Source organism: Jaculus jaculus, chromosome 9 (genome assembly GCF_020740685.1).
Source record: "Jaculus jaculus isolate mJacJac1 chromosome 9, mJacJac1.mat.Y.cur, whole genome shotgun sequence".
In the NCBI taxonomy this organism is placed as follows: Eukaryota; Metazoa; Chordata; class Mammalia; order Rodentia; family Dipodidae; genus Jaculus; species Jaculus jaculus.
Genome location: NC_059110.1, coordinates 94,081,485 through 94,101,213, shown reverse-complemented (window position 1 = coordinate 94,101,213; position 19,729 = coordinate 94,081,485). Strand labels below are relative to the sequence as shown.

General features: G+C 42.4%; 1 protein-coding gene and 1 non-coding gene across 2 annotated transcripts in view; one reads left to right on the top strand and one right to left on the bottom strand.

The window, feature by feature from the left end:
- The window catches only part of Tada2a (transcriptional adaptor 2A), a 74,506-nt gene extending 58,950 nt beyond the window's left edge, over positions 1-15,556 (top strand). The window contains exons 12-16 of the mRNA XM_045159439.1: positions 1,060-1,131; positions 4,109-4,241; positions 6,546-6,589; positions 12,144-12,217; positions 14,689-15,556. Of these exons, the coding sequence (XP_045015374.1) occupies positions 1,060-1,131; positions 4,109-4,241; positions 6,546-6,589; positions 12,144-12,217; positions 14,689-14,874 (509 nt within the window). The 3' untranslated portion in view covers positions 14,875-15,556. The remainder of the gene's footprint in view (positions 1-1,059; positions 1,132-4,108; positions 4,242-6,545; positions 6,590-12,143; positions 12,218-14,688) is intronic.
- LOC123463710 lies at positions 2,158-2,263 on the bottom strand. Its single transcript, XR_006639100.1, has one exon. It is a non-coding gene; the product is annotated as a U6 spliceosomal RNA (small nuclear RNA).
- Positions 15,557-19,729: the final 4,173 nt, after the last annotated feature.

Sequence of the window (19,729 nt, the reverse complement as noted above, 5' to 3'; positions counted from 1 at the left end):
AGTCTTAGCTGTATAGAAAATATAGTGCTCTTTTGTCCCACTAGGAAAAAGCTATAAAGAAAGTAATTAGGACTTGAGCACAGAGCTTTGGTCTTTCCCTTGCATCTGGGCCATATCCGGATACACATCCCATGAAAGAACTTGGCTGTTTGAGTAGAAATTCTAACAGAGCAGGTAGAACTCAGACACTTGAATTTATAGCCAGGTGTGGTGGCACATGTCTGTATCCCAGCACTCCCAAGGCACCTTGGAAAAAAAAAAAAAAAACTTGAATTTATAAAGCTGGAAAGATGGTTTATCAGTTAAGATGCTTTCCTGTAAGGCCTGAGGACCCAGGTTCAATTTCCCAGTACCCACAAAAGACAGATGCACATGGTGGTGCATGCTTGTAGAGTTACATTTTTTTTTTAATTTAAAAAATTTGAATTTAACAAATAATATTTATGATGGGTGTGGTGGTGCACACCTTTAATCCCATCACTCAGGAGGCAGAGGTAGGAGGATTGCTGTGAGTTCGAGGCCACCCTGAGACTACATAATGAATTCCAGGTCAGCCTGGGCTAGAGCGAAACCTTACCTTGAAAAACAAAAAAATTAAAAAATAAAAACAAATAGTATTTATACCTCTTTTTTTGTTTTGTTTTGTTTTTTCAAAGTATAGTCTCGTTATAGCCCAGGCTGACCTGAAATTCACTGTGTAGTCTCAGTGTGAGGTTGAACTCAAAGCAGTCCCCCAACTTCTGCTTCCCAAGTGCTGGGATTAAAGGCGTGTGGCACCAAGCCCAGTTTAGCATTTATTGCTTTTATTTACAAATGAATTCAGTGAGTTTACTCACCGTCTCTAGGAGACATTTCCAGTGGTGCCTCTGGAGGACAGCTGGTGTGGCTTTTCTTAACTCTTAGGAGAAATTTTTAATACAAGATTACCATCAAAAAAAGATTCCTCATGTGAAATTGCCCTGCCATCTTCTGTATGGGGGAATTACTGAAAATGCTCAGCGACAAAAGTACTCACTATTGATTTTCCAATTTTTCTTCTTTCTTTTCTTGGGGAAACAGTGGAATTTGAACTCCGAAGGGAAATCAAGAGGCTCCAGGAATATAGAACAGCAGGCATTACCAATTTTTGTAGTAAGTATAGTACACACTGTTATCAGAGTTCCTATCAGTGTTTAAAATAGGAACAGGAAAAAAAAAACACGGAAGTGACAATTCATGGAAAGAGTATTTCCAACATTTCCATGGAGTAGGGGCTGGAGAGATGGCTCAGGAGTTAAGGGTGCTTGCTTGCAAAACCTGATGGCCTGGGTTTGATTCCCAAGTATCCACATAAAGACAGATGCACAAAGTCACACATGTGTTTGGAGTTTGATTGCTGTTTACAGTGGCAGGAAGCCCTGGTGTGACCATGCACATTTAGACTTTTTTTTTTTTTTTGTAGTTGCTTTGAGGTAGGATCTCACTATAGCACAGACTGATCTGGTATTCACTGTGTACTCTGAGGGTGACCTCGGACTCATGGTGATCCTCTTACCTCGGCCTCCTAGGTGCTGGAATTAAAGGGATGTGCCACCACATCTGGGAGGGCTTTAAACTTTTTTTTTTAAAGCTTTATTTTTTAAAATGGGTTTTTAATCTTTTCAGTAAACCTTCATCTATTTAATCTCCATAAATATCATTCGATTATATGAAGTAAAGTAAAGAGAGCTGCTGGTTTAGATTTAGGATTCTGCCATGCTATATTTTTTTTAAATTTTTTTTTAATTTATTTATTTGAGAGCGACAGACACAGATAGAAAGACAGAGAGAAGGAGAGAGAGAGAATGGGCGCTCCAGGGCTTCCAGTCTCTGCAAACGAACTCCAGACGTGTGCGCCCCCTTGTGCATCTGGCTAACGTGGGACCTGGGGAACCGAGCCTCGAACCGGGGTCCTTAGGCTTCACAGGCAAGCGCTTAACCGCTAAGCCATCTCTCCAGCCCCCATGCTATATTTTAGGCACAGCCTTCTCAAATTTAGTTCTGCTAGGCCTGAATTTATTTATTTACTTATTTTTCAATTTCAACATCACTGTTTTAATAACAACATGAAATGCAAGTACAAAACATCATACAAGTATATTTTTTACTACATGGTGATGGAATAGCACATGGGTTTTTAATAATATGGAACGCTTCATGAATTTGCGTGTCGTCCTTGCACAGGGGTCATGCTAATCTTCTCTGTATCGTTCCAATTTTAGTATATGTGCTGTCGAGTGAGCACTGAATTTATTTATTAAGCTTCAAGCAGCACAAAGCTATCCAATTTACTTAAGGTACTGGTAGTAATTATATTAATAAGATCTACCATGCTTATTTACCATGCACCAGGCTCAATGGGATGCATTTCACCTTCATTGAATGTCATGACAAGCTTATGAAGAACTGCCACCCCTATTCAATGAAGAATCCAGAGTTCAGAGACGAAAGAGCTAGTAAATAATAATGCTAAGTCATAAGGAAAAGCAGTATATTGCTAGAGCTACAACTAGACAACTGTTGTAGTCAGGTTCACATTGCTGGCAGGAAACACTCAACCAAGAACAGCTTGTGGGGGAAAAGGGTTTATTTTGGCTTACAGACTGGGGTGGAGGTGTTGGACTCCATGATGGCATGAGAAAGCAATGGCATGAGCAGAGGGTGGACCACAGCAACAGGAGAGTGTGCCAAACACTGGCAAAGAGAAGCTGGCTATAATACCCATAAGACCACCCAACAATACACTGCCTCCAGGAGGCATTAATTCCCAAATCTCCATCAGCTGGGAACCTAACATTCAGAACACCTAAGTTTATGGGGGACACCTGAATCAAACCACCCTGACTCAAAACACCATCAAAGCCACCACAATATAGGGCCAGAGGTGTAGGTCAATGAGTGGTATTAGTTATCTATCATGTCTGAGGCCTTAGGAAACCCATCGCCACTAGACTAGACTGTCTAGTGTTAGAATCTGGCTTCTCTGTTTATTACCAGCTTTGTGACTGTGTTCAGGGTTCAGTTTATTGAAGGTATTTTGGTATCTGTATGTGGAAGAGAGTATGCAAGATGCATTTACAGATTCAGGTATCCAATTTGATTGCTTATATTGGTTTGTGTGCTTCAGAGAAATAGAAAAAAATTGTACTGTAAGCAAAACTTGTTTTTGGAATTTGAATTGTTTGGGTTTTGTTTGTTTTGGTTTGGTTTTTCAAGGTAGGGTCTCACTCTGGTCCAGACTGACCTGGAATTAACTATGCAGGGTGGCTTCTAACTCATGGCAATCCTCCTACTGCCTCCTGGGTGCTGGAATTAAAGGCATGGGATTAAAGGTGTGCGCCACCACGCCCGGCTTGTTTTGGAATTTTTTTAAGTAGTGTCTCACTGTAGTCCAAGAGTGACCTTGAACTAACAGCAAACCTCCTACCTCTGTCCCACAAGTGCTGAGTAGCTTAAATTGGTTTTGGTGGAAGAGCATATGAACTTGTATGTCTTTGAGAAATTTATGACTACTTATATGGTCTAGCCTGCTCAAAGCCCTGGATCAAATCTCTAAATTTTAAATACACCCACACATATGTGCACACTGGAAAAAATAATAGAACAGGGATCAAATATGACAATATTTTTAAAAATTACTTTCTAAGCCAGGCGTGGTGGCGCACGCCTTTAATCCCAGCACTCGGGAGGCAGAGGGAGGAGGATCGCCATGAGTTCAAGGCCACCCTGAGACTACATAGTGAATTCCAGGTCAGCCTGAGCCAGAGTGAGACCCTACCTTGAAAAACAAAAAAAAAAAAAAAAAAAAAAAATTATTTTCTAAGGATGAAAATACGAGTGACTCTTATTTGTACTTTTTTTGTAGTTCTCTTCCAAATTTTTTAACTATAGAGAAGGAATTAAAAACATTGCATCTGATGTCAAAAAAAAGACTTCAGACTCGGGAGAATGTACTTGGCTTTTGGATGAATAATTAGGAAAGCAGTTTTGCAAAGGAAGCAACAAAAAAAGATGGTTTGTTTAGATCGTCCAGCAGTTCCTTCAGTTATGCCACACTGTCACTGTGCTTACGTGGCTTCTCTTCCTCTAGGTGCCAGGACATACGACCACCTCAAGAAGACACGAGAGGAAGAGCGCCTTAAACGCACCATGCTCTCTGAAGTTCTCCAGTACATTCAGGACAGCAGTGCGTGTCAGCAGTGGCTCCGCCGGCAAGCTGACATGTGCGCAGTTAGTCTGGGGTGATGCTTTGGCCTTCATGTGTATTGTTTGGAAATTTATGTTGGGTACTCTAGATGGCAGAGGTAGGAGGATCACAGTGAGGTCAAGGCCACCCTGAGACTACATAGTGAATTCCAGGTCAGCCTGGACTACAGTGAAACCCTACCTTGAAAAATAAAAAACAAAAGAAGGGAGGGAGGGAGGGAGGGAGGGAGGGAGGGAGGGAGGGAAGAAAGAAAGAAGGGAAGAAAGAAAGAAAGAAAGAAAGAAAGAAAGAAAGAAAGAAAGAAAGAAAGAAAGAAAGAAAGAAAAGAAAATTGGTCTTCTACAATCCTACTTCCTATTTTGATCTTTTATTGTTTGTTCTTTTTTTTTATTCTCCCCCACCCACCCACCCATAGGATCTTGCTCTAGCCCTGAGTGACCTGGAATTCACATGTACTCAAAATAATCCTTTTACCTCAGCCTTCCAAGTGCTAGGATTAAAAGTGTACACCACCTTTAGTTTTGATCTTTTTTTAGAGAGAGAAAGAATGGGTGTTCCAGGGCCTCTAGCCACTGCAAATGAACTCCATATGCATGTTCCACCTTATGGAGCTTATATGGGTCCTGGGGAATTGAACTTGGGTCCTTTGGCTTTGCAGGCAAGTGCCTTACTGGTTAAACCATCTCTCCAGCCCCTTTTTGGTTTTTTTGAGGTAGGGTCTCACTCTAGCCCAGGCTGACCTGGCACTCATTTTGTAGTCCTAGGCTGCCCTCAAACTCACAGTGATCCTCCAACCTCTGTCTCTTAAGTGTTGGAATTAAAGGTGTAGACCACCATGCCTGGCCTTGGCTGTGGTAGCACACACTTGTAATCCCAGTGCTCAGGAGTCTGAGGCAGGATACTTGCTATGAGTTTGAGGCTAAACTGGGCTACATAGTGAATTTAAGGCCAATGGAGGATACATTAGTGAAAGAAATCTTGTCTCAACTCTCTCCTTCCTCCAAAATTAATGAATTCCTTGCAGCTTTCCACCCATGCCCTATATCTACTGGCATGATTTTTTTGTTCTTTTTTTTTTTGGTTTTTTAAAGTAGGGTCTCTCTCTAGCCCAGGCAGACCTGAAGTTCACTATATAGTTTCAGGGTGGCCTCAAACTCATAGTGATCCTCCTACCTCTGCCTCCTGAGTGCTGGGATTAAAGGCATGCACCATCATGCCTTAACTGCTAAGCCATCCCTCCAGCCCCAGCCCCTCTTTTTATTTTGATGTCATCATATTTTCCTATTATTATTCTGGTCTTGTGTAGGTAGTGCCAAGCACTGTGAGGTCATGGATATCTAGGCCATTTTGTGTGAGGAAGAGTGCATTGTAAGGAGTCCTACCCTTCCTTTGGCTCTTATATTCTTCCTGCCACCTCCTCTGCAATGGACCCAAAGTCTTGGAAGGTGTGGTAGTGATGTTTCAGCTGAGCACTCTGTCACTTCTTAGCACTGTTGTGCCTATTGAGTCATCCCAAAGGTCACTACCTCTGTAAAGATAAACTTCTCTAATCAAAAGTGAGAATAGGTGGGGCATGGTGGTGCACGCCTTTAACCCCAGCACTCGGGAGGCAGAGGTAGGAGGATCACTGTGAGTTCAAGGCCATCCTGGGACTACATAGTGAATTCCAAGTCCGCCTGAGCTAGAGTGAGGCCCTACCTCAAAAAAAAAAAAACACTTAAAAGAGAGTAGCATTAATATATGGGTAAGAACATTAAGAGAAGTGTTAACCAGGCAGTTTGGTGAGCATAATATATGCATTTAGCCAGATACCAGCAGGTATTACAGCCCTAGGGCTCATGACTTTCCCCATCATAGGTTTTCAGTATCAGGCATGTATTCCCTCGTGTAGAGTGGACCTCCAGTCCAATTAGAGAGTGGTTGGTTTCCCCCAAGACAGACATGCCACTATTGTACCCATTGGCTCATTTGGCCTGGCTGTCCAAATTTAAGGCTTGGACTGTCTACTGTTGTTTATCTCCATTGGTGATTTCTCTCTCTCCCATTGAACTGCATGCAACATAGCTTTTTCCAGTTTTCTGTCAGCTGGTCTTCATGGAGGAGGTTTTCAGCTTAGCTCCAATATGATTTCTCAGTGACCTTGCAGCCCAAGTGTGTGGAGTCTTCAACAATAGGGTCTTACCATCTATTCCTGGTGGGAAACCAAGAGCATTGGCAGTGGCCTATACTGCTTGAGACCTCCATATCTAACAACTTGAGGGCTTTTAGAAATTGTCTTCTTTGATAAAACCAAAACTTAAATCCCTTTTCTTTGTTTTAGTGATTCTGGGCTGAATCCTTCTGTCCTGATGGCTTCAAACTCAGGTAATTATTTCTTAGGCTAATAAAGGGGTACAAGGGGTTTTTGTTTTGTTTTTCTTTTCAGGGCAGAGATTAAATCTAAGGCTTTGTGCATTGCTGCTATGTGCTCTACCACTGGCTACACCCCAAGATCAGAGCAGGTGTTTGTTGTTGTTGTTGTTTTGTTTGTTTTTGTTGTTGTTGTTTTGGTTTGGTTTGGTTTGGTTTGGTTTGGTTTTTCGAGGTAGAGTCTCACTCTAATCCAGGCTGATCTGGAACTCACTGTGTAGTCTCAAGGTGGCCTCGAACTCATGGCGATCCTCCTACCTCTGCCTCCCAAATGCTAGGATTAAAGGCGTGTGCCACCATGCCCAGCCAGAACAGGTTTTTTTTCTTAAATTTTACTAACTGAATAATTTTTATTTATTTACGTACATGCATGTGTGCACAAGAAATTGCTGCTGAAAACAAATACCTGTCAGGCTGTATTTGGATAGCTGGGAAGGCTTTGCAAGCAAGCTTCTTTAACAGCTGAGCCAACTCCCCAGACCCACAGAGCAAGTCTTTTTTTTTTTTTTTTAATGTTTTATTTATTTGTAAGCAGAGAGAAAATGAGTGGGTGCACCAGGGCCTCTTGCCAATGCAAACATACTCCAAATGAATGCCCCACTTTGTGGCTTTATGTGGGTACCAGGGAGTTGAACCAGGGTCTGCAGGCTTTTCAAATAAATGCCTTTAACTGCTGAACCATCTCCCTAGCCCCAGAACAAGTCCAGACTGTAAAGTTTGTATTTTAAAGGTTCTGGTGGACAAGCAATCCTCACTCTGGGAGCAGAGTAGTTTGCTTTGGCAGGATAATAAGTGTTAGCTCAATTTATAAACACCATTGTTTTCACAATCTTCATAGCCAGACAGGGACAGTCCTGTGTCCCAGAGGTAGGAAGAAATGATTTCAGAAAGGTAGCTTCTTTAAGTGTTCACAGGTCTTTTGTTGTTTTTTTTTTTTTTTTTTTTTGCTTTTCAAGGTAGGATCTCAGGCTGACCTGGCATTCACTGTGTATTCGATAGTCTCAGGGTAGCCTCAAACTCTCAGCAGTCCTCCTACCTCTGCCTCCTGAGTGCTGGGATTGAAGAAAGGCATGCACCACCATGCCTAGCTACTATAGTCTATTATTTAGTACGTTGTATAAGATACATTTCTCAGTTTATTTATACAAGTAAATTTAGATATTTGTACTCGATATGAGCAGACTTTTTTGTCAAAACTCAAAGATTTCTTGTGAATTAGAGACTTAAGGAATTTCTGCTAAGCTTTATCTCTTGGAGTTTGTCATATTTTTTATTTATTTATTTTTTTATTTATTTACTTGAGAATGAGAGAGCAGAGACAATGGGCATGCCAGAGCCTCTAGCCACTGCAAATGAGTTCCAGATACATATGCCATCTTGTGCATCTGGCTTACGTGGGTAGTGGTGAATCGAATCTGGGTCCTTAGGCTTCACAGGCAAGTGCCTTAACCACTAAGCCATTTCTCCAGCCCAATATTGTTTGTTATATTTTGGGATTAGTTTATAGGGAAAGACTAAGCCATATGCTGCCTAATGATTTGTGATGATTGTTAATCAGTGACTAAACATTAGGAGAGATGTTACTTATAAAGCTCCTGAACTGATACTGTTTAGTCTCTGCCTGTTTCTTGGTTATCATTTAACCCAGGCTGATAAGATCCTCTTGCAATTTTATCATTTCTGGAGGCTTACAACAGTAGACCTTGCAAAATCTCTCAGTGACACCATGTGTAATGGCACACACCTGCAATCCAGTACTGAGGAGGCTGAGACCAGCCTGGGCACTTAAGGAGACTGTCTCAAAACAGCAAACAAAATTTCCATGTATTCAGGATCTAGAGAGGGCTTACATGGGACACTTAAAGGGATAACTTTTTCTCTGTTTCTGGTAATGACTTTCCTAATATTTGAGAAAAGGGAGCTGCTTCTGCTCTACTTTATGCTCACAGTTGCTCTGAACGCAATGGGAAATTGGAATCCTGGCACTGGTTGTAGCCCAGCCTCTGGTGACTTCTGGGGCCCCACAAGATTCTATCTCCAGTTTTGAGCAGTTAGGGGAAGCTCTTATATCTACCTAAAGGGCAGTCACCAAAAAATGTGTTAATATTGCTGGGCATGGTGGCGAACACCTGTGATTCCAGCCCTTTAGAGGTAGAGGCAGGAGGGTCAGAAGTACCAGGTAATGCTTGAGACCAGCCTGGAATATATGAGACCATGTCTCAAAAACATAAAACTCTGTTTTTGGTATTTCAAAGAAGGGTTTCACTGTAGCTCATGCTGACCTGGAATTCACAATGTAGTCTCAGGGTGGCCTTGAACTCTCTGCAATCCTCCTACCTCTGCCTCCTAAGTGCTGGGATTAAAGGCATGGGCCACTATGCCTGACTTATTTGTTTTAATATATTTATTTGTTTGTTTTTTGAGAGAGAAAGAGTCAGATAGAGCGAGAGAATAGGTACACCAGGCCCTCTAGCCACTGCAAATAAACTCCAGATGCATGTATTACCTTGTACATCTGACTTATGTGGGTACTGGGGAATAGAACCTGGGTCCTTAGGCTTCACAGGATAGTGCCTTAACTGGTAAACCATCTCTACAGCCCTGTTTTTGTTTTTTTGAGGTTGGGTTTCACTCTAGCTCAGGCTGACCTGGAATTCACTGTTTAGACTCAAGGTGGCCTCAAACTCATGGTGATCATCTTATCATGAGCCACCACACCCAGCTCAGCCCTGTTTTGTTTTGTTTCTTTTTAATTTAATACATTTTTAAAAATATTTTATTTATTTATTTATTTATTTGAGAGCGACAGACAGAGAGAAAGACAGATAGAGGGAGAGAGAGAGAGAATGGGCGCGCCAGGGCTTCCAGCCTCTGCAAACAAACTCCAGACGCGTGCGCCCCCTTGTGCATCTGGCTAATGTGGGACCTGGGGAACCGAGCCTTGAACTGGGGTCCTTAGGCTTCACAGGTAAGCGCTTAACCGCTAAGCCATCTCTCCAGCCCTAATTTAATACATTTTATTTATTTATTTGAGAGAGAGAGAGAGAGAATGGGCGCAGCAGGGCCGTCAGCCACTGCAAACGAACTCTTAGACACACGCACCTCCTTGTGCATCTGGCTTTCGTGGGTCCTGGGGAAACGAACTGGGGTTCTTTGGCTTTGCAAGCAAATGCCTTAACCGCTAAGCCATCTTCTCCAGTCCTCAGCCCTGTTTTTGAGGTAGGATCTCATTATAGTCCAGATTGACCTTGGTTTCATTCCTCCTACCTCTGCCTCCTGAGTGCTGGGATTAAAGACATGTGCTGCAACCCAGTTTAAGTTGGTTATGATGAAAGAGCATATGCACTTGTATGTCTTTTTTGTCTTTTTTTTTTTTTTTTCTTTTTGGTTTTTTGGGGCAGGGTCTCACTCTCTGGCCCGGGCTGACCTGGAATTCACTATGTAGTCTCAGGGTGGCCTTGAACTCATAGCAGTCCACCTACCTCTACCTCCCAAGTGCTGCCATTAAAGGTGTTCACCGCCATGCCCGGCTATGTCTCTGAGACAGTATTCAAGTAGTATTCAGGGCTCAAGAGATAATTTAGTGGTTAAAGGTACTTGCTTGCAAAGCCCCAGTACCCAAAGAGAACCAGACGCACACAGTGTTGCATGTATGTGGCGTTTGTTTACAGTGGCAAGAGGCCCTGGCATGCTCATATTCTCTCTCTCTCTCTCTCTCTTTCATTGTCACTCTTTTCTTCCTCATAGACAAGTTAAAAAATAATGTTCTACATTTTCTTTTGCTTAACTCCATTCATCGCTAACTGAACACTAATCCTAAGTGTATATTCAAATTAAAACCAAAAAACTGTGCATCTCTCATCACATCCTGACCTGGGCAGTGGGGTGCTGCCTCCAGTTTGGGATTCTTTCTCAGGCTTATGAGTGCATCTTGGTCTCTGCTTCATCATAGGCAGGCTGCTTATTCCTATGTGTGCATCTTTCAATAAAACAAAACTATTTATTTGGTTGTTTTTGTTTTTGTTTTTGTTTTTTTGAGGTAGTGTCTCACTGTAAACCCAGGCTGACCTAGAATTCACTCTGTATTCTGTGGGTGGCCTCAAACTCACAGCCATCCTCCTACCTCTGCCTCCAGAGTGCTAGGATTAAAGGTGTGCACCACCACTCCCAGCAAACAACACTACTTTGGGAGGAACAGATAGTGTCTCAAAAAATGAGAAAGGATTTTTGCTGGCCTAATTCTGCCTTTGATCTGAAGGCACATGGTGCTGAGTTAATTACCCTGTTACCTTTCCTGCTGACAGCGTGGTGGCATTCTCCTGCAGGCAGCATATGACCTTTCTGTCTCACTTTTTCCTTATTTTTTGGTGTGTGTGATGTGTGTATGGTGTATGTACATACATGTGCAGATAAAATGTGCGCTCCCCATGGAGGCCCAAGAAGAATACCAAGTGGCCTTTTCTATTGGCATATTTCCTTGAGATAAGTCTCTCTCTCAAGCCAGAGCTAAAATTTTCATTCAGCAGATCCTAGCAGTTCTCTAGACTCCCCTCCCCTCCACCCTTGCCTCCAGTATTAGGGTAATGTATGTGCCTGGCTATACCCAGGTTTTTTTTGTTGTTGTTGTTTGTTTTTGTTTTTCAAGCCTGGTGTCCTTGAACTCACTGCAGTCCTCTACCTCTGCCTTCCAAGTGCTGGGGTTAAAGGTGTGTGCTACCTGGTGACACCCAGCTTTTTACTTGGATGCTGAGGAATTGAACTCCAGTAGTCTCAGGTCCTTCTGCTTACATGACAAGCACTCTTACCTACTGAACTATCTTCCCAGCTCATATGACCTTTTAAAAAATTTTTAAATTATTTATTTGTTTGAGAGAGAGAATGGGCATGCCAGGGCCTCCAGCCACTGCAGACAAACTCCAGACGCATGTGCCACCTTGTGCATTTTGCTCACATGGGTCCTGGGGAATTGAACTTGGGGCCTTTGGCTTTGTAGGCAAGTATCTTAACCGCTAAGCCATGTCCCCAGCCCTCATATGACCTTTCTTAAATGAGTGAACATCTGAGGTTCAGATTTTATTTTATTTTTATTCACTTATTTTTGTTTGTTTGTTTTTCAAGATAGGATCTCACTCTACCTCAGGCTGACCCAGAAATCACTCTAGTTTCAGGGTGGCCTCGAACTCATAGCAATTCTTCTACCTCTGCCTCCCGAGGGCTGGGGTTAAAGGAGTGCACCACCACTCCTGGCTGGGGTTCAGATTTTAATCTGTGTGTGGTAGTAAGAAACAGTTGGGACATATAGTTTACTGAGCATTCATATTGATGCTAAAACACACTTGATCATCTGTATATTTTGGCAAAGCAACAGACGTAAGTCATTTTTACTTTCAAGTGAGTGTTTTTGTGACTATGGGATAGTTAAACAGGACTAAGGAAGTGATTTGTGCTATTTTACACCTGCACAATTGATACTCCTATGAAATGCAAATTCTTTTCTGTCTGTCTACAGGAAGACGGAGTGCACCACCCTTGAACCTCACTGGCCTCCCTGGTACAGAGAAGCTGAATGAAAAGGAAAAGGAGGTAACAAAAAGAAGAGAAAGTAGAGGAAAGACAATGAGGGCTGATTATTCATTGAGCTGTTAGTAAAAAAAATCACATAAAAATGTGGCCTCAAACCTGTTGTATTTACCTAATCAAACACATGCATCATTGTGGCCTTAGAAGATTAGGAACCAAATCGTTGCCCTCACCATTTTTCATGAAATAATATCAATTAGATAAGCATTTATCTTTTTGTTGTTGTTGTTCTGTTTTTTTGAGGTAGGATCTCACTCTGGTCTAGGTTGACCTGGAATTCACTATGTAGTCTCAGGCTGGACTCACAGCGATCCTCCTACCTCAGCCTCCCAAGTGCTAGGATTAAAGGCATGCCCACTACACCCAGCTTACAAATATATTTTTATTTAAATATTCTTATTTATTTATATGAGTGGGGACGGAAGAATTGGGCCTCTTTTGGCTGCACACAAACTGGATGTATGCGCTTTGTTCATCTGCCTTTATGTGGGTACTGAGGAATAGAACCTGGGCAGCAAGCTTTGCAAGCAAGTGCCTTTAATGGCTGAGCCATCTTCCTAGTTTTTAAAATTTTTGTAATTGTTTTCATGACATGTTTATATGGATTAATTCAGCATCACAAATAGTCGCACACTGATTTTGATTAACAAATGCCATGACCTGCTTTTCTTTCACATTATAGTCATGGTTTCATCTTCGTATCACCTTTGTCACATTTAAATTTGTACATCTAATCTCATGTGGTGGTGCATGTCAGTGTTCCCAGCCTTCTGGAATCTGACACAGGAGGAAGAGCATTTGAGGCTAGCCTAAACTACACAGCAAGACCCTATCTCAAAACAAACAAAAAATCCTTCTGAGTCATTTATCCCTGTAATCTCAGCATGAGGGAGGTGGAAGCAGGCCCACTGGGAGTTCAGGGTCATCCTGTTACCCAGTGGGTTCAGAGTCAGCTTGAGCTATATGAGACCATGTCTCAAAATAAAAAGAAAAATCCATAAATCTCACACATTTTTTTTTTTTTTGAGGTAGGGTTTAGCTCTAGCCTAAGCTGACACAGAATTTACTATGTATACTCATGCTGGCCTTGAACTCACAATGATCCCCCTATCTCAGCCTCCAGAATGCTGGGATTAAAGATGTGCACCACCATGCCAGGCCAAATCCATAAATCTCTTTTAGGTCATTATCACAAACTTTTTTTTTTTTTTTTAATTTTTATTTATTTATTTGAGAGCGACAGACACAGAGAGAAAGACAGAGGGAGAGAGAGAGAATGGGCGCGCCAGGGCTTCCAGCCTCTGCAAACGAACTCCAGACGCGTGTGCCCCCTTGTGCATCTGGCTAACGTGGGACCTGGGGAACCGAGCCTCAAACCGGGGTCCTTAGGCTTCACAGGCAAGCGCTTAACCGCTACGCCATCTCTCCAGCCCAACAAACTTTTTTTTGTTTTGTTTTTTGATTTTGGTTTTTGTTTTTGTTTTTCAAAGTAGGGTCTTGCTCTATCCCAGGCTGACCTGGAATTCACTATGTAGTCTCAGGGTGGCCTCAAACTCACAGCGATCCTCCTACCTCTGGGTATTAAAGGCCTGTGCCACATCACAAACTTTTAAAAGAAAGAAACCAAAAATGCTGGTTTACACCCATAATCCCAGCACTAGAGAGACTAAGATAGGAAGGCTCAGTAAATTCAAGCCCAGCCTAGGGCTACAGAGTAAGTTCCAGGTCATTCTAGGCTAGAGTGAGACTCTGCCTCAAAATAAAAGAGGACGTCAAGGACTGGTATTAGTCATATTAAGCCAGCAGGAACAGTAAACATTTCTTCTGAAGTAGAAGGAAGTGTATGTTGAATAAAGTCACTGGCCAGTGTGTCAGTATTCAAATGTTGAATGGTCTGGAATTTCAAGCATTTTTTTATCCTTGTCCACATAATGGTAACCTCTGACTACTCATTGTGGATGATGGCAGGTGAACATGAATCCAACCAACATTCTATATTGTTTCTATTCTCCTAGGTAGGACTATAATCACGAAGCAGGAACTACTCCTTTATGCCGGTTACAGTGGGATTTACACTTGGGACTCCAAGTACTTGCGCCGCTCCCACCCCCACAGGCCCCACTGTGTACTGTGGCATGTCCCTGACTCCATGCTGGAAGGGTGTTGAGCTGTACCTCAGGCATTTCGTACTTGACTCCTGAGTAAGCCAAGCTGCTCCTGAGGGCCTTGTATTTCCTAACTAAACCAGACCCCTGATTCACTTGCTTGAAGGCTCTCCCAGCATCACTCCCTGGCTTTTCCTTCCTGAGTGTCTCAAGAAGAGACCAACTGGAATGTGGTTCAGCCACTCAATAGCTCCCATAAATAGTTGGAGGATGATGTCACTTTTTTTTTCTTTTGGTTTTGCTATACCTGCTGGTTAAATTATGAGAATGACAGATGTTAATGTTTATTGAATTTGCTATGTCTTGCAGCTCTGTCAGATGGTGAGGTTGGTCCCTGGAGCCTATTTAGAATACAAATCTGCTCTGTTGAACGAATGTAACAAGCAAGGAGGCCTGAGACTGGCACAGGCAAGAGCACTCATCAAGATAGACGTGAACAAAACCCGGAGAATCTATGACTTCCTCATCCGAGAAGGGTGCATCACCAAAGCCTGAGCCTGTGGGCTTGTGACACAAGTCAAAATTTCAGAATGTGGTGCGTCAAAGGACAGTATAAGTGTCTGGAGAGTTTTGTTTTTTAGTTGAATTCTTGTGAAAACAGGAAAGGACACAAGAAACCTTAGGCTGTGTTCATGTCTCCATCTTCTCTGCCCTGCTTTTTTAAATCTCTCCTGTTACTGGTATTGTGCTACAGAGCTGTGTGCTCGATAAGCTATTATTAAATGTGAGTGGGCATTCATTCCTAACACCTCTTGTAACTAAAACGAGAACCATAGTACCTCACATCACAGTTTTGGTAGAAATAAAACCAAACCAAACCACAGTGTTTTTTCCCAGGAGTCCGGCTCATATCTTTGTGCTTGAGAGCTAAGTTTGCTGACTCTGTTTCCTTCAGATACTGCAGATAGACTTGAAATGAAGAGAAAGGTTTTGCAGCATGAGAGCTTTCTCTTCTATGGATTTTTTTTTTAAAGCTGACAAATTATGTTTAGGAGCAAAGAGGTGGAAAAATCTCCCTATGATGATCTTGACCCAAGCTACATTTTTAACTTTACTGTCTGGTTTTATATATTGCAGTCTGGCTGTCTGATCTGCAGTAGACTTGAGGAGGTGGCACTGGATATGAAATGTCTTTGTTATTTTTAGAATTAATGGATTAAAGTGTTTTGCTGTTTAATTTGTGGGTGTGTCAAATATTCTGGTAACTAAAGCACTCTTAGGGTGCTGGGTACCCGCCTCCTCACGCCGTGCTTTTTCTGCCAACACGTGTGCCCTAGTCTCACCCTGTCCTTACCCTGGGTTTCCCAGGATACCAGGCCCCTGAGCGTGGAGATGATGTAACTATCCTCAGCTTTGCTTGGATTGAGACCTGAACCCTGATTTCTCAGTGGGGAAAGGCTGGCCTGTAATAAAAGCTGCTTTTAAAGACAAGTAAAGCAGCTTCGTGTGAGAGATTCATGGGGTATGCGGATGAGTAGCCGTACCACATCTGAAACATAGTTAGTCCTCAAACCTTTCTGCAGAATAAGAATCCAAACTCACAGTCATGTTTATCTCATTTCTGTTGGAATCAAGGTTGTGTATAAAAATAACTTCCTTAGAATCTGCACAACTCATCTCCAATAGCCAGTCCTTTAATTCCTTTAACATTCAAACATCTAACTAGCATGTGCTTTGCCAGAAATACCTGCTCAAACATTTTTTAAAAATACTTTCTTTTCCTTTTTATTCCCTCCTTTATTTCCTCCTTTTTGGAGGTGGGGGCTGTCTCATATATTTCAGACTGGCCTCAAACTCACTATGTAGTCAAGAATAATTTTGAACTCCTCATCCTCCTGCCTCCACCTCCCAAGTGCTAGGATTACAGGTATGCACTACCACAGCTCACTGGTGTAAACTTTTAACTGATTTAAGTATGTATGCAAATTACCAATAGATATTTAGACTATGAGAAATGGTCTCCATTTTTTTTTAATTTATATATTTGAGAGGGAGGGAGGGAGGGAGGGAGGGAGGGAGGGAGAGAAGGAGCATGCCAGGGACTCCAGCCACTGCAAATGAGCTCCAGATGCATGTACCCGCTTGTACATCTGTCTCATGTGGGTCCTGGAGAGTCATACATGGATCCTTTGGCTTTGCAGGCAAACACCTTAATCACTAAGCCATCTCTTCAGTCCAGTCTCTATTCTTTGTGTAGTCATATCTCTTAGAAAATGAGTCCCATCATCACCGACAACCCTGGCTTGTTATAAATAGGTTTTATCCCATCCATGAAAGGTAATTCCTGTTCTGAGATTTTGGGATACAGTAGGCATGACTGTCAAGTGATACTTAGCATAGTGGGAAGGGTCTTTAATCTTGATTAAGGAAAGCTTCCTGGGAGAAGTGGCTTTTGAGATAATGATAGATCAAAAGGAGAGAGAAGAATGGCAGATGGAAGTGGGAGACTGTTTCAGACAGGGGGTGGATGAGATGTGGAGGCAGCAGTGGGAGTAAGGAAAATGGCCAAGAGATATCTGGCTAGAACACAAGGGGCAGGTGTAGCAGTTAGGAGTGGGAGGATGGTAGGACACTGAAACCTTGGAACCAGTTGAGTGCAGGAAAATGTTTGGGGGAATCAGTAGATTTGATGGTTGAAAATAATGAAAATAAAATTAATTGTAAGTCAGGTTTTAGGAGGTAGGTTATTACTTTGGTAAACTCAACTTTATGAACTTTCAGGCCTTGTATCTCTAGTGAATATCTTAAAGGTCTAAGGTCTAACTTGTTGTTGTTCTTTTGCATTTTGAAACAGTCTTGGAATGTAGTCCAGTATGGCCTCAAACTCTTGGACAGTCTTATGTTCAGTCTTTCACATGCTGGGATTTCATACATGTTCTGCAATGACCAATGACACAAACACTCTATGTATTTAGCCCAGGTTAGTCTTATGGTGATTTTCCTACATCAGCCTCCTAAGTACTGGGATTAAAGGCATGAGCCACCACACCCACTTTTGAGTTATTTTTACATTTATCATAGAAAAACATTTACTAGTAGCTGAGGCTGTCTTTAACACTTTCTTTCTTTCCATGTTCTGACACCTAGACAAGGCTACTTCTTAGTACTAAAAATTGAGAGCTAGCAAGAAACTTTGCAAGAACATTTCCTCCTTCTCCTTGGCTTCTAGAGAAGGTTGGCTAAAAGCCAGCTGCTGCTTCTCTTGATCTGCTCAGAAGGTTAGTTTCTTCCACAACTTAGAACATGAATAAAGACCCTTTCTGTTAGAAAAAAAAAATTATGATTTATCTTTAAATGGTGCAGTTTTATGCATATCCTTTCCTGTTGTCAGAAACTGGAAACAAGTCTCTTCCCATGTAATGACTCCTATAATAAAAGACCAAAACTTAAAATAAGCCAGATGTGGTGGCACACGCCTTTAACCCCACCACTCAGGATGGAGGTAGGAGGATTATTGTGAATTCAAGGCCAGCCTGGGACAACAGGGTAAATTCCAGGTCAGCCTGGGCTAGAGTGAGCCCTACTTTGTAAAAAAAAAAAGTAGGGCTGGAGAGATGGCTTGGTGGTTAAGGCCCTTATCTATGAAGCTTAAGGACCCAGATTCAATTCCCCAGTACCCACGTAAGCCAGAAGTGGTGCATGCATCTGGAGTTCATTTGCAGTGGCTGGAGGCTCTGGTGTGCCCATTTTTATTCTTCCTCTGTCTTTAATAAATAAAATAAAATATTAAATAGAAATCCCAAGCTGGCTGTAGTGGCTCACCCCTTTAATCCCAGCACTCAGGAGGCAGATAGATGGATCACTATGGGTTCGAAGCCACCCTGAGGCTACATAGTGAATTCCAGGTCAGCCTGGGCTAGAGTGAGATCCTACCTCAAAAAAACAAAATAAGAGCCTGGCGTGGTGGCGCATGTGTTTAATCCCAGCACTTGGGAGGCAGAGGTAGGAGGATCACCTAGAGTTCAAGACCACCCTGAGAATACAGAGTGAATTCCAGATCAGCCTGGGCTAGAGTGAGACCCTACCTCGAAAAACCAAAAACAAACAAAATAAATAAAGGCTGGAGAGATGGTTTCGTGCTCAAGGTGCTTGCCTACAAATCCTAAGGACCTAAATTCAAATTCCCCAGTACGCACATAAGCAAGATGCACAAGGTGGCACATGCATCTGGAGTTCATTTGCAGAGGCTAGAGGCCCTGGCAAACCCATTCTCTCTTTCTCTCTCCCCCGCTCTCTCAATTAACTAAAATATAAAAAATTAAATATAGGAGGGTATTACAATGGGATATTTTTTATAATCATGGAAGTTGTTAATAAAAATTTGAAAAAAAAAATAGCCAGGCATGGTGGCGCACACCTTTAATCCCAGCACTCAGGAGGCAGAGGTAGAGGATTGCCGTGAGTTCAAGGCCACCCTGTGACTGCATAAGTTAATTCCAGGTTAGCCTGGGCCAGAGTGAGACCCTACCTTGAAAAAAAATTAAAAATAAATAAAAATAAAATAAATGAAGGGCTGGAGAAATGGTGTAGCTGTTAAGACACGTGCCTGCCAAGCCAAGGTGGCACATGAGTATGGAGTTCATTTGCAGCAGCTGGAGGCCCTGGCTCACCCATTCTCTCTCTCTCTGCCTCTGTCTCTCAAATAAATAAAATATTTTAAAAAATGAAAAGACCAGAACTTGGGCTAAGGAGATGGCTTAGTGGCTAAGAATACTTGCTGCACAAGCCTAAGGACCTGAGTTAAATCCCCAGCTCCCACATAAAAAGCCTTGTGTGGTCTTACATGCCCATAATCCTAGCATTGAGCATGCAGAGACCAGAGGATCACCAGGGCGCTGGAGAGCTCCGGATTTACTGCGAGCCTCTCGGAAGACAATAAGTGATAGAGAACACATGCCGCCCTCCTCTGTTCTGTGTGTGCACATACCACACACACACACACAGATACACACGACCAAAACACTCCCTCTTTGAGACAAGGTTCTGCTGTGTAGCTCAGACTGGCATTGAGATTCTCTTGCCTCTGCCTCACAGGTGCTGGGATTTCAAGTGTGTGCCACCACACCCCGCGAAACTTGAGAGATCAGTTCACAGGGTATATTCACATGTTATTTTTTCCTGGGTCTCATTTTCCATCCTTATATTTACCCTCAATCCTGCCCCCCTTAAACTATTCATTGGCAGCTTCCATACGGGTAGACAATATACTGTGATCATAATTCCCTGTCATCACCATCTCCCTTTTCCCTGAATTCCTTCTTTCCAACTAGTCTATTTTGATACCATCATGTTTTTTCCTCCTGTTATGCAACTCTTGTGTAGGTAGCATCAGCCACTGTGAGGTCATGAA